This window comes from Stegostoma tigrinum, unplaced genomic scaffold (assembly GCF_030684315.1).
Source record: "Stegostoma tigrinum isolate sSteTig4 unplaced genomic scaffold, sSteTig4.hap1 scaffold_301, whole genome shotgun sequence".
In the NCBI taxonomy this organism is placed as follows: Eukaryota; Metazoa; Chordata; class Chondrichthyes; order Orectolobiformes; family Stegostomatidae; genus Stegostoma; species Stegostoma tigrinum.
This window is the reverse complement of record NW_026728229.1, coordinates 161,237-173,775: the sequence shown is the minus strand read 5'-3', so window position 1 is coordinate 173,775 and position 12,539 is coordinate 161,237. Positions and strand designations below refer to the sequence as shown.

The following is a 12,539-nucleotide window of genomic DNA, read 5'->3' as shown; positions in this document are numbered from 1 at the left end:
CAGGGTTCCCAAGAGGAATCTGAGTTGCTGTTCCTGCAACCTTTGGGTGGCATCATTGTGGCACTGCAGGAGGCCCATGATGGACATGTCGTCTAAACAATGGGAGGGGGAGTTAAAATGGTTTGCAACTGGGAGGTGCAGTTGTTTATTGCGAACCGAGTGGAGGTGTTCTGCAAAGCAGTACCCAAGCCTCCGCTTGGTTTCCCCAATGTAGAGGAAGCCACACCGGGTATAATGGATACAGTATACCACATTGGCAAATGTGCAGGTTAACCTCTGCTTAATATGGAAAGTCATCTTGGGGCCTGGGATGGGGGTGAGGGAGGAGGTGTGGGGGCAAGTGTAGCACTTCCTATGGTTGCAGGGGAAGGTGCCAGGTGTGGTGGGTTTGGAGGGGAGTGTGGAGTGAACAAGGGAGTCACGGAGAGAGTGGTCTCTCCGGAAGGCAAACAAGGGTGGGGATGGAAAAATGTCTTGGGTGGTGGGATCGGATTGTAGATGGCGGAAGTGTCAGAGGCTGATGCATTGTATCCGGAGGTTGGTGGGGTGGTATGTGAGAACGAGGGGGATCCTCTTGGGGCGGTTGCGGCGGAGGCGGAGTGTGAGGGATTTGTTGCAGGAGATGTTGGAGATGCGGTCAAAGGCGTTCTCGACCACTGCGGGGGGAAAGTTGCGGTCCTTGAAGAACTTGGGCCCATGCGGGTACCCATGGCCACCCCCTTTGTCTGTAGGAAGTGGGAGGAATTGAAAGAGAAGTTGTTGAGGGTGAGGACGAGTTCAGCTGGGCGAATGAGGGTGTCGGTGGAGGGGCACTGTTCGGGCCTGCGTGACAGGAAGAAGCGGAGGGCCTTGAGGCCATCTGCATGAGGAATACAGGGTGTATAGGGACTGGACATCCATGGTGAAAATGAGGTGTTGGGGGCCAGGGAATTGTAAGAATTTCAATAGATTAAGCAAATGGTGAAATGTTGGTAGTTCGAGTATAATGTGGACTTGTGCACTTTAACAAAAGAATAGAAAAGCAGTACATTATTTGAATTAAAGTTACAGAACTCTGTGGTTCAAAGGCATTTATATGGCCTGGCGCTTGAATCACAGAAAATGTACAGCACAGGAAAGTCTCTTGGCCCTATCACGTCTGTGCTGAGCGAAAACAAGCCCTCAACCTTCTGGCAGTTGGTCACAACCCTGCAGGCATTTACACTGTATGTTACTAGGACTTAATAAACAACATTCCATTTCTTGTCTTGTTTTAAATTGCAATACAAAAGTAGGCAAGTTTTATGGCAACTATACAGGGCCTTGATGAAATTATATCTGGAGTACTGTGTATAGATTTACGCTCCTTACTTAAGGATGTAATTTCATCAGACATAGTTCAGAGAACGTTCACTCAACTGATGAAGGGATGGTCTTATAAGGATAGGTTGAACGGAATGGGCTTATACCTATTGGAAACCACAAAAACAAATGATAATCTTACTGAAACATACAAGATCCTGAGGGTATATATATGAGTTGGTTATTGGGAGCAGTTTCTCCATCTGGGAGAGATGGTCTAGGGTCACAATTTTAAAATTAAGATGGAGGACAAGCGTCTTCTGAGGGTTGGAAATCTGGCTCCAGAGAGAGGTTGACATTCGGTCATTGTATTTATTAGAGGCTGAATGAGGTAGTTTGTAGATTAATAAGTGAATCAGGTTAATGGAGCACAGACAGGAAAGCGAAGGTGACGGCCCCCCATCAGCTCAACCATGGTTTTGTCAAATGATGAAAAAGGTCTGAGACACTAAATGAACTTGTGCAGTCCCCAGCAAGCAACTATGTTGGTGGTGTGGCCTTACTCCCCAGGTTGGAGTAAACTTCTGTAAGGAATGCCCAACTCACTGTTGATGTTCCATTCACTGATCAACAAGGCAGGGTAGCAAATGAGATATCTGAAAACACACACAGCACAATCAGTTTTCTTGCATCAGTTTATTTTACCCAGAGTTTAGCCTCTGTTCACTGGGGCTTGCAAGTGGCTCATAAGTTTTCAGTCGCTGTCCTTGAGAATTAGCAGGTTACTGGACTATCAGAACTCAGCCTGAACACATTTTCGCAACTTACGTTTCAAACTTCTCTATCATTATCAGCCTCATAACAGTACCTCATTTAGCAGAATTAATTGATTTTTAATCATGTGAAGGGGGTCAATTCTGACACGTTAAAGGGAAGAACAAAGCAGAAAAACAGGAAAGCCATTTGAACAGATATATATTTGAAAACTTATATTTACATAAAGCCTGTCCAATCCTGCCTGCTCCCCTGTGCCCAACATGTCTATGTTTCATGCTTCTTCCTATTCTCAATCATTCTCTCTTTCCAACCACTCTTCACCCTCTCCTGTCTTTAGTCAGACTCCCTCTCTCAACTGCTCCCCACGTCATGTCCAACGTCACATTATAATCCAGCATTTGACTGACAATTTACAGATAATGGATAAAATTCCAGGGGTATGCTACTCATTAATCTTTAGTCACTAAAAGACAGATACAGGAGAAGACAAACTCTGAGTTACTACGTGGATAGCTGGCTATTATTTTTATCAAATTAAGCTGAAGATCCAGACCTAATACAAATACTAGATTCATTCTGAGGTTGTCAGAGGACAGCACAGAGGCCCATGAAATTATATTTCAGGACTGCACTGAGTGAGAGCATTTTCCAGAGGTATAGAGAATGAGTCAGTGCAAAATCTGGGAATTACAGGCCAATTAACATCTGCAGCAGGCAGTCTTCAAATAACAAACTGCTGCATACCTGGTTAAATATAAAACAGTTTGAAGCAATCAGAAGAGATTTAAAAAGGGAGCAAATCAAGCTAGACGAACCTCAGTGCTTTGAGGAGCTAACAAAGTTGGTAGATGACAAAGTGGATTTTTTTTACATGCACTCAAGAAAAACCTCTCACAAAGATATCGCTTGAGAACTTGACAGCAGACAAATGGGTATGAAATTGGGGGAGTTGGGGAAATGGCAAACTAGATTAAACTGATGAGAGCAGAGGCAACGTCATTCATAAAAAGCAGAACAGTAGTGTCCAACAGGTTTCTGCTCTGGGTTACACATGCACATTGCATTCATCAATGATTTCAACATCAACCTTAAAAAGAGGCTAGCATTGAAATATGTAGTTAAACCAAAACAGGAAGAAGGCTTATGTTAGGATGAGATGTGAAGGCTCAGTTAGGGCACTTGAAGGCTACGAGGTAGCCAGGAAAGACCTAAAGAGAGAGCTCAGAATAGCCAGGAGGAGACATGAGAAGTTGTTGGCAGATAGGATCAGGGTAAACCCTAAGGCTTTCTATAGGTATTTAAGGAATAAAAGAATGATGAAAGTAAGATTAGGGCCAATCAAGGATAGTAGTGGTAAGTTGTGTGTGGAGTCAGATGAGATAGAGGAAGTGCTAAATGAATATTTTTCAACAGTATTCACTTTAGAAAACGACAATGTTGTCGAGGAGAATATGGAGATACAGGCTACTAGACTAGGTGGGATTGAGGTTCACAAGGAAGAGGTATTAGAAATCCTTCAGAGGGTGAAGATAGATAAGTCCCCTGGGCCGGATGGGATTTATCCTCGGATCCTCTGGGAAGCCAGGGAGGAGATTGCCGAGCCTTTGGCATTGATCTTTAACTCGTCATTGTCTACAGGAATAGTGCCAGATGACTGGAGGATAGCAAATGTGGTTCCCCTGTTCAAGAAGGGGAGTAGAGACAACCCTGGTAATTATAGACCAGTGAGCCTTACCTCAGTTGTTGGTAAAGTGTTGGAAAAGGTTATAAGGGATAGGATTTATAATTATCTAGAAAATAATAAATTGATTAGGGATAGTCAGCACAGTTTTGTGAAGGGAAGGTCGTGCCTCACGAACCTTATTGAGTTCTTTGAGGTGACCAAACAAGTAGATGAGAGTAAACCGGTTGATGTGGTGTATATGGATTTCAGCAAGGCGTTCGATAAGGTTCCCCACAATAGGCTATTGTACAAAATGTGGAGGAATGGAATTGTGGGAGATATAGCAGTTTGGATCAGAAATTGGCTTGCTGAAAGAAGACAGAGGGTGGTAGCTGATGGGAAATGTTCATCCTGGAGACCAGTTACTAGTGGTGTACCGCAAGGGTCGGTGTTGGGTCCACTGCTGTTTGTCATTTTTATAAACGACCTGGATGAGGGCGTAGAAGGATGGCCTAATAAATTTGCAGACGACAATAAGGTCGGTGGAGTTGTGGATGGTGACGAAGGATGCTGTCGGTTGCAGACAGACATAGATAAGCTGCAGAGCTGGGCTGAGAGGTGGCAAATGGAGTTTAATGCAGACAAGTGTGAGGTGATGCACTTTGGTAGGAATAACCGGAAGGCAAAGTACAGGGCTAATGGTAAGATTCTTAGTAGTGTAGATGAGCAGAGAGATCTCTGTGTCCATGTACACAGATCCTTGAAAGTTGCCACCCAAGTTGACAGCGCTGTTAAGAAGGCATACAGTGTTTTAGCTTTTATTAATAGAGGGATCGAGTTCCGGAACCAAGAGGTTATGGTGAAGCTGTACAAAACTCTGGTGCCGCCGCACTTGCAGTATTGCGTACAGTTCTGGTCACCGCATTATAAGAAGGATGTGGAAGCTTTGGAAAGGGTGCAGAGGAGATTTACTAGGATGTTGCCTGGTATGGATGGAAGGTCTTACGAGGAAAGACTGAGGGACTTGAGGCTGTTTTCATTAGAGAGAAGAAGGTTGAGTGGTGACTTAATTGAAACATATAAAATAATCAGAGGGTTAGATAGGGTGGATAGGGAGAGCCTTTTTCCCAGGATGGTGACGGCGAGCACAAGGGGGCATAGCTTTAAACTGAGGGGTGAAAGATAATAGGACAGATGTCAGAGGTAGTTTCTTTACTGAGAGAGTAGTAAGGGAATGGAACGCTTTGCCTGCAGCGGTAGTAGATTCGCCAACTTTAGGTACATTTAAGTCGTCATTGGATAAGCATATGGACGTGCATGGAATAGTGTAGGTTAGATGGGCTTGAGATCAGTATGACAGGTCGGCTCAACATTGAGGGCCGAACGGCCTGTAATGTTCTATGTTCTAGGAGAGAAATACTTGATTCTTTAGAAGACCAAAGGAAACCACCAGATTGAGAGAATGACCTAAAGAGGCAGATGAAACTAACTCCATGTACGGGCTGATGCATTTTGGTACAGTTAGTAGCAGTAATTATACTGATTGGAAATACACATGGAGCTGTGGAGAGTAGTCTTTTACACATCACAAAACATTAAGTGCAGCATTGAAAGTGGATAAAGTTTCAAAAAATGTAATTCTTTTCTATTTTACCTTGAGATATATTTTTTAAAAAATGAGCCAAGGGATAAAGCGTCAGGATTTCAGACAGAGCAATGCCCACACCTTGAGCTGTACACAGCAAGAAGGATATTACAGCTTTGGAGAGGATACAGTGTAGATTTCCTAGGGAACTTGACTAGTAAGAGGAAACATGAAGACTAACTTGTAAAATTGAGAGATGGTAAGAACTGCTGATGCTGGAGTGTGAGATAACACAGCAGGCCAGGCAGCATCAGAGAAGCAAGAAAGCTGACGTTTTGGGTTGGGACTCTTCTTCATTGTAAAATTGAGTTTTTCTTGTTAAAATCATGACGAATACAGACTATTTAAATTTAGGAGGATATAACTTGTACTGGTTAAGGAGTCATGAGCAAAAGATTAAGTGAAATTTGGACAAAAGACATGATAACGTTCTCTTTTACTCAATAACAAATGAGGGTGTGGAATTCACTGCTAGGGTTAGTGATGAGGTAGAAACTGCATTAATAGTTTTGGAGAAAATCACATGGGCAAATGTTATTGCAAGTACCTGCTCATAAAAATTAGTTAGGCACAACTAATTGCTTTGATGGAACACCTTTGTACACCTTCCCTCTCTCTGATGGTTAAAAGACAATGTCCAATCTTCCTCTAACCTGTGTAATAAACTCTACTGATCTCAATATTGCACTGGCTATTATCCCCTTTCCTGTGAACTAACTCTAACCAATTTGTTCTGAGGACTTCCGTCAATTTAAGATTTCTTTCTATCTTGACGCTGCCTAATACCGCAATCATCTCAATGAACGATTCATCATCTCATTCCTGTTTGTCGTGGCTGGGCTCAATATAATTTAAACACACTGTAACCTCTGCAGTCCACAATAAATGCCATCAAGTAATTTCTGGATTATGGACAGGTGTTAAAATGCCTAACACCAGAAGCGAGTGAACCAGAGAACACTGCATATAAACATTCATCTGATACTTTATAATGTAATTTATCATTATTGAATGTAATTGTTTTATATCATCAAAATATTGTTTCCAATCAAATCGGATGGAATGCTTGTGATTGCTTAAAGAATTCCACACAATTGTCTCTGAACAGGCTTTCAGACTGGATAGGGTACATTACAGAATAAGCTAAGATATTGGTTCAATCATGTGACTGGCACAGCTCTGATTTATGAAACTTTTCAAGCCTTGTTTAGTTGTGATATTTCCCTCACCAAATATTGATTGTCAGTAGCCTTTGAAACAAGAGGATACAGTTCAGCCAGCCCCTTGAGCCAATGCTGCTATTCAATGAAATCACAGCTGACTTGTCACCTTAATTCTATCTATACACCCTGGTTCTTACTGTTCATGACTTTACGTCAGGAAAAAAAATTCAACAACCTCAGTTTTGAAATTTTCAATTGGTTCCAAACTCAACAGCTATTTATTCCAGAATTCTAGTACCTTTAGTGTGAAATCACTCCTAAACAGCCTCTCTAATTTTACTATGCCCCTTGTTCTGAAATCCTCATAAGAAATAGTTTGTTTCCAACACTGTCAATTCTCATCCAGGTGTCCCTCACCACCAGCTTTGCGTTAATGCATTCATTTCAAAGCATTTGTGGGTCAGTAAGTGTTACATGAGAGGGAAACAAGTTTGGAAGCAGAGTGAGAGCAAGAGAGAAGTTATCCTATCAGTCAGTGTGCCACAATGGAAAATAACTAGTCAGGGAGTCACTGAAATCATCCTAAACCCAGTCTGTGCCACACCCCCCACCCCACCCCCGCAGATTTCCCTGAACTAGTCCACTTTGCAAAAGTATTTCTGCACCAAAATCAAAGAGTCAGTGACTTAATGAGTTTATTCCAAGAATGCTATAAATTATGGAATATTCTGTGTTCTGTACATTCCCCAATCCATTTATCATTTAAAAAAGGCTTCACAAACCCATGCAAAAATGCTTGATTGGACGGTCTAAAAGAGGTATATTAGAAAAACTGCTTTTCAGTCATTATAATGAGATATTTCAGGTCAAAAAAACACACATACAACTCAAACACTACAACAAATCCACTCGACTATAAATCTACTGTCAAACCTGGCCCCACACATTCCTTTGGAGTATCCATATTTCTTTTACATATTATCTATAGTTAAAAACACTTTTTGTCATTTGTTTACAGAAATGTACAGAATCACAGCAATTTCCATTCACAGCATAGTTACTCCATCATTGAAGAATCTGCCAAAGCAGGTCCACTCTAGTCCCTTTTCTTCACCCAATCATTTCCCACCCCCTCAAATACCCTCACCTTCCTGGGAGAAGGTGCACTGGTTTCATTTCTGTTCCTTCCAAATGTTGACAGCTACAAACAAGTTCCTTCAACAGCTGGGTAAGTGACATTGGATCTTACAGAACAGTTTCCTTGGCTGTTCCGGGATAGGTGAAAAAAAACAGGCCCAGGGTGTGACACACTGAGGTGCTTGGTGGGACCCTTGAAGACTCGAACAGGAAAATGCTCTCTGTTGGATCTACTTGTTCAACATCAGCTACCCGATCTTCAAAGACCCGGAGAATGACACACTTCTCTTCCCTGTTTTCCACCCCCACCCAGTGCAGCAACAGTCCAATCACTTTCTGCTGTTATCTTCATAAGATTGGGGGGGGGGGGGGGGGGGAGAGAGAGTAAAGAAGCAATGGTTGCATGCAATTTGGAGCAATGCAACAACAAATGTTCTTTTCCTGTGGGGAAAAACCCTTTACATAAGCAGTTCTAAACTCAAATGAAACAGTCCACACTAAATTAAAAGCAGCCCCCTGGGGTGCTACAGACAAATAGATATCTCCCCAGTGCACATTCAGTCTGGCCCAGTAGTTGAGACGGAAGTATGAATCAGTTCACCAATAGTTTTGGCCTCATCCCGAGGTGGTGATTCTTCTCCATTCTGTCCCTTGGAAGTGGTCTCTGGTGAAATACTATGTAGCCCTTCCAGCAGCGTGCAGCCCGGGTGGTTCTTTTTGAAGTGCTGATTTAAAATGGCCTGGAAGGGAAAGCTCTTGCCGCAGACGTGGCAGTGGAAGGGCTTGTTCCCGGTGTGCTTGCGGATGTGATATTCCAACTGGTCCTTGCGGGTGTACTTTTTCCCGCAGATTCGGCACACAAAGGGTGTTATGCCCATGTGCAACCTCATATGGCGGTCCAGGCTTCCCTTCTGGTTAAAGGACTTGCCACAGTACAGACACGTCAGCCGAGGGTTGTAGCGGTACCAGCGCTCGGCCACTTCTTGGTCCCGGAGGTACTCTTCATAGCCACTGACACCAAAAAGGGGAGTCTCATCTGCCTATAAATGAAAACAACATTAAATCAGAAGATGAGAGCAACAGAATGGCAAGTGTAAGGAAAGCGTTAAATCAGTCTATCCTGAATTTGCAGGTGTTAGAATGATGTCTTGTATTTGTAATCATCAGCTTTCTTTTAAGAAAACTTCACATTTCACAATCTCAATGCATCCCAGAGCAGTTTATCGCCAATGAATTCCTCAAATGCTTTCTCTTCTTTATTGATGTAAAGAGCAACAGTGCAAAAATTCATTCTGATGAATGTTACTCTCAATGCAGTTTGTTGTGATCCCTATGCCCTGATTAACGAGGACTCAATTTTTCTTGTTACTATGTAGCTAGCCAGTCCCATTTTGAGTTTGCCCTTTTTAGCAAAAAGCAATTGTACATACATAGTTTCACTTTCATACTATAGGGTGAGGTTGTTTTTTGGAAAATAGATAACTAGTCCACAAAGAGAAAAGGTTTAAAAAATAAAAACAAATTCAACCCAGATACCTTGGTTGCTGGGGATTCCAACTTCGGAACTTACCAAAAGGAGACTCAAGATTCAGTTATTTGCTGTACCTTAGCTTCTGTATACGATATTATCTGTAAATAAGACCTACCAAGTAATTTAGCCTGTAGGCATTCGGCCTAATGTTTGATTATTCTCAGCTTTCAAAAGTAATGAGAGATAGTGGCCAATATGTATTCTGTATTAGGCGATTTATTCTAATCAAGTTGTTAAACTTTAGGACATTAACAAGTACATCAGGACAGTGAAAGATTACAAAAAAACTGTTCAAACATTCACTAGCAGAAACTGTAGCATAACAAAGATTAGAAGAGTAAGAATTCTGTAGGTCCAGTGCATAGGAAAGCCCAAAGTGATAATATACAAGTGTTAAGGATACAGATAAACATTTGGTTTAGATAATGGTACACAGTTACATATTTTGGATGTCAGTTTAAGAAAAATCCAATTACATGCCGGTCATTGTACCGACAATAAATTCTAATTTGTCCAGCAGTAATATTTGGGTAGGCTGAGGGAGGAGAAAGCAGCTGAAAGCTGAGCATTGTACTGAAAACAATGAAGAGTGCACTACTGTATTGTGCCAATGTACAGTCAGCTTCTTTCAAACTTAAACACCCCCAAGGGTAGCTGACAACTACTAAGGAGACAAGGCAACTTGTGTGCAGCTGAGTTGTTCATGCACATTTGTCTCAATTTCACGCAGATTCAATATTGGCAGCAGAAGCATAAACACAGCACCTAAGTAATAATGAAGGTGGCAAACATCACAGCTGAAAAGATAAGCTTCTGGTGGAATTGAGTGTCACCTGAAATTCAGTATAAATAAATACAAAATGCTTCACATGAAACATGGGGAAAAAAAATGACGGTACAGAACAAGGCCATTTGGCATAAAGAAATCTATGAAGGAATTACTATGTAAACAATATAGTTTCTAGGGAAATTTGGTGGTGGTGGGTTGTTCTAGAAATTACAGTAAATTGAAACTGTTGCAGCAATGGTTGATGGCAGGGAGGAAGAGATTAAAATGTTGAGATACACATAAGCTTGACACAGAGTTGAAATAATAAGATCATCATAGCACATTATAAAATCAGTAATACAGCATTTACAACCCCACACACAGTCCTAGTCATCTCCGTGTAGGCGGAATAAATTCGATTTTAACAATGGATGTTTCTCTTCATCCTTTCCTGGGATGTAGGTGTAGCTGGCATGGCCAACACTTACTGACCATCTGGAATCGCCCATGAATCGAGTAGCTTGCTTGGCCATTTCAGGAAGCGTTTAGGAGTCAACTGTGTTGTGGGTATGGAGTCACATGCGGGCCAGACTGGTTAAGAGCAGCAGATTTCCTTCCCTTATTGAATAATATGTTACCTCAGAGTTGCTCGTTTTGATCTAGAATTATGATGTAGATTTCACCAGCTATGACGGATTTGAACTCAACCTTAACACATTAGCTTGGGCGTATGGATTACTGACCCAGTGGCACAAGTGTAGGAAAGGATTGTTCATGTGTTAATGGGTGTGGATGTTTACGTGTGGGGTGGTAGTTGTCGGCGGCGGTGGGGGGGGGGGGAACCATTGTTGTTGGCAAGTTGCTGGTGTCTAGGTTGTACCGAGTCACGGCTGGGATGAGGAGCCAACCAGCCTCCAACAATCAACAGATTCAACCTGGTTGATACTGGAAGCTGCAGGGTGAGGACAGTCAACCCCTGTGCCAAGACGAACAGACCATAAAGATATTAAAGCAGAATTAGGCCATTCAGCCATCGAGTCTGCTCCACCATTTGGCTCAGATGTTTCTAAACCCCATTCTTCTGCCTTCTCCTTATGATCCTTGATTCCCTTACTAATCAAGAACTTATCTCTATCTTAAATATACCCAATGACTTGACCTCCATATCCCTCTGTGGCTAAGAGGTTACCCCATCACTCAAGCATTTGTCCCTGGGTCCTAGATGGTCTTACTAGTAAAAAGATCTTCTCCAACTCCACTCTATCCAGGCCTCTAAGTATCCAAAGTTTCAACGAGATCCCGCAGGCTGTAAACCTCTTCTGGATCCCCTAATGACAGCACACATTCTTCCTTAGGTACAGAGCCCAAAACCGCTCAAGATTTTGAATGCAGTCTGACCGTTATACAGCCTCAGCAATATATCTCTGCTGATGTACTCTGGCCCTGCTGAAATGAATATCAACATTGCATTCGCCTTATTAACTGCTAACTGAACCTGTATGGTAACCTTGAGAATCCTGAACAAGGATTCCCAAGTTTCTTTGTGCTTCAGATTTCCAAAGCCATTCTCGAATTAGAAAATGGTCTACACCTTTATTCTTCCAGCCAAAGTGTATAACCTCTCACATTCCCACATTATATTCCATCAGCCACTTCTTTGCCCACTCTCATAATTTGTTCAAGTCCTTCTGCAGCCTCCCTGACCCTCAATTTATCTTTGTGTCATCTGCAAAGATAACAACAATGCTCTCAGTTCCTTCATCCAGATCATTAATGTATACGTGTGAATAACGATGTGTTTGACTTTAACTGTGTCTGTGGACAGTTAGGGATGGGCAATAATTGCTGGCTTAGCCAGCGATGTTCTCAAACTGTGGGTTGTGACAAGTTGCGATTCCAACACTGATCCTTGAGGAACTCCACTAATCACCGGCTGCAATCCGAAAAAAGACCTATTTATCCCCACACTCTGCCTTCTGCCAATATTCCAGTCCTCTAGCCATACCAGTGCCTTGCCTCCAACATCATCAGCTCTTAACTTATTTAGCAGCCACCTGCATGGCACCTTGTCAAAGGCCTTCTGGAAATTCAAACAGAGCAGGCCCACTGGCTCTCTTTTGTCTACCTTGCTTATTACCTCCTCAAAGAATTCTAAAAAGTTTGTCAGGCATGACCTCCTCTTGATGAAGTCATGCAGACTCAGCCCTATTTTACCACACACTTCCAAGTATTCTGCAATCTCATCCTAATAATGGACTCTAAAATCTTACCAATGATCAAGTTTCCTGTCTTCTGCCACCTTCCCTTTTTAAATACGAGTATTGCGTTAGCCATTTTCCAGTCCTACAGGGCCCTCCCTGACTTCAGTGATTCGTGAAGATCACCAATGCTTTTACAATTCCTCAGCTATCTTAAGAGCTCTGGGGTTTAGTCCATCTGGTCTGGGTGATATATTCAGACCTTTCAGCTTCCCCAGCACCTTTTCCTTCGTGATGGTCACTACACTCACCTCTGCCTCCTGACTCTCAAAGATATGGTATGGTGCTGGTGTTTCTCACTGTCGTTTCTTTGTT

General features: G+C 42.4%; 1 protein-coding gene across 3 annotated transcripts in view; it reads right to left on the bottom strand.

Annotated features, from left to right (window-relative positions):
* Positions 1 to 1,962: 1,962 nt before the first annotated feature.
* Positions 1,963 to 12,539, bottom strand: part of zbtb37 (zinc finger and BTB domain containing 37) — a 35,484-nt gene continuing 24,907 nt past the window's right edge. For all 3 annotated transcript variants that reach the window (XM_048539876.2, XM_048539877.2, XM_048539878.2), the window contains exon 5: positions 1,963 to 8,706. In XM_048539876.2, coding sequence (XP_048395833.1) covers positions 8,224 to 8,706 — 483 coding nt within the window. In that variant the 3' untranslated portion in view covers positions 1,963 to 8,223. The remainder of the gene's footprint in view (positions 8,707 to 12,539) is intronic.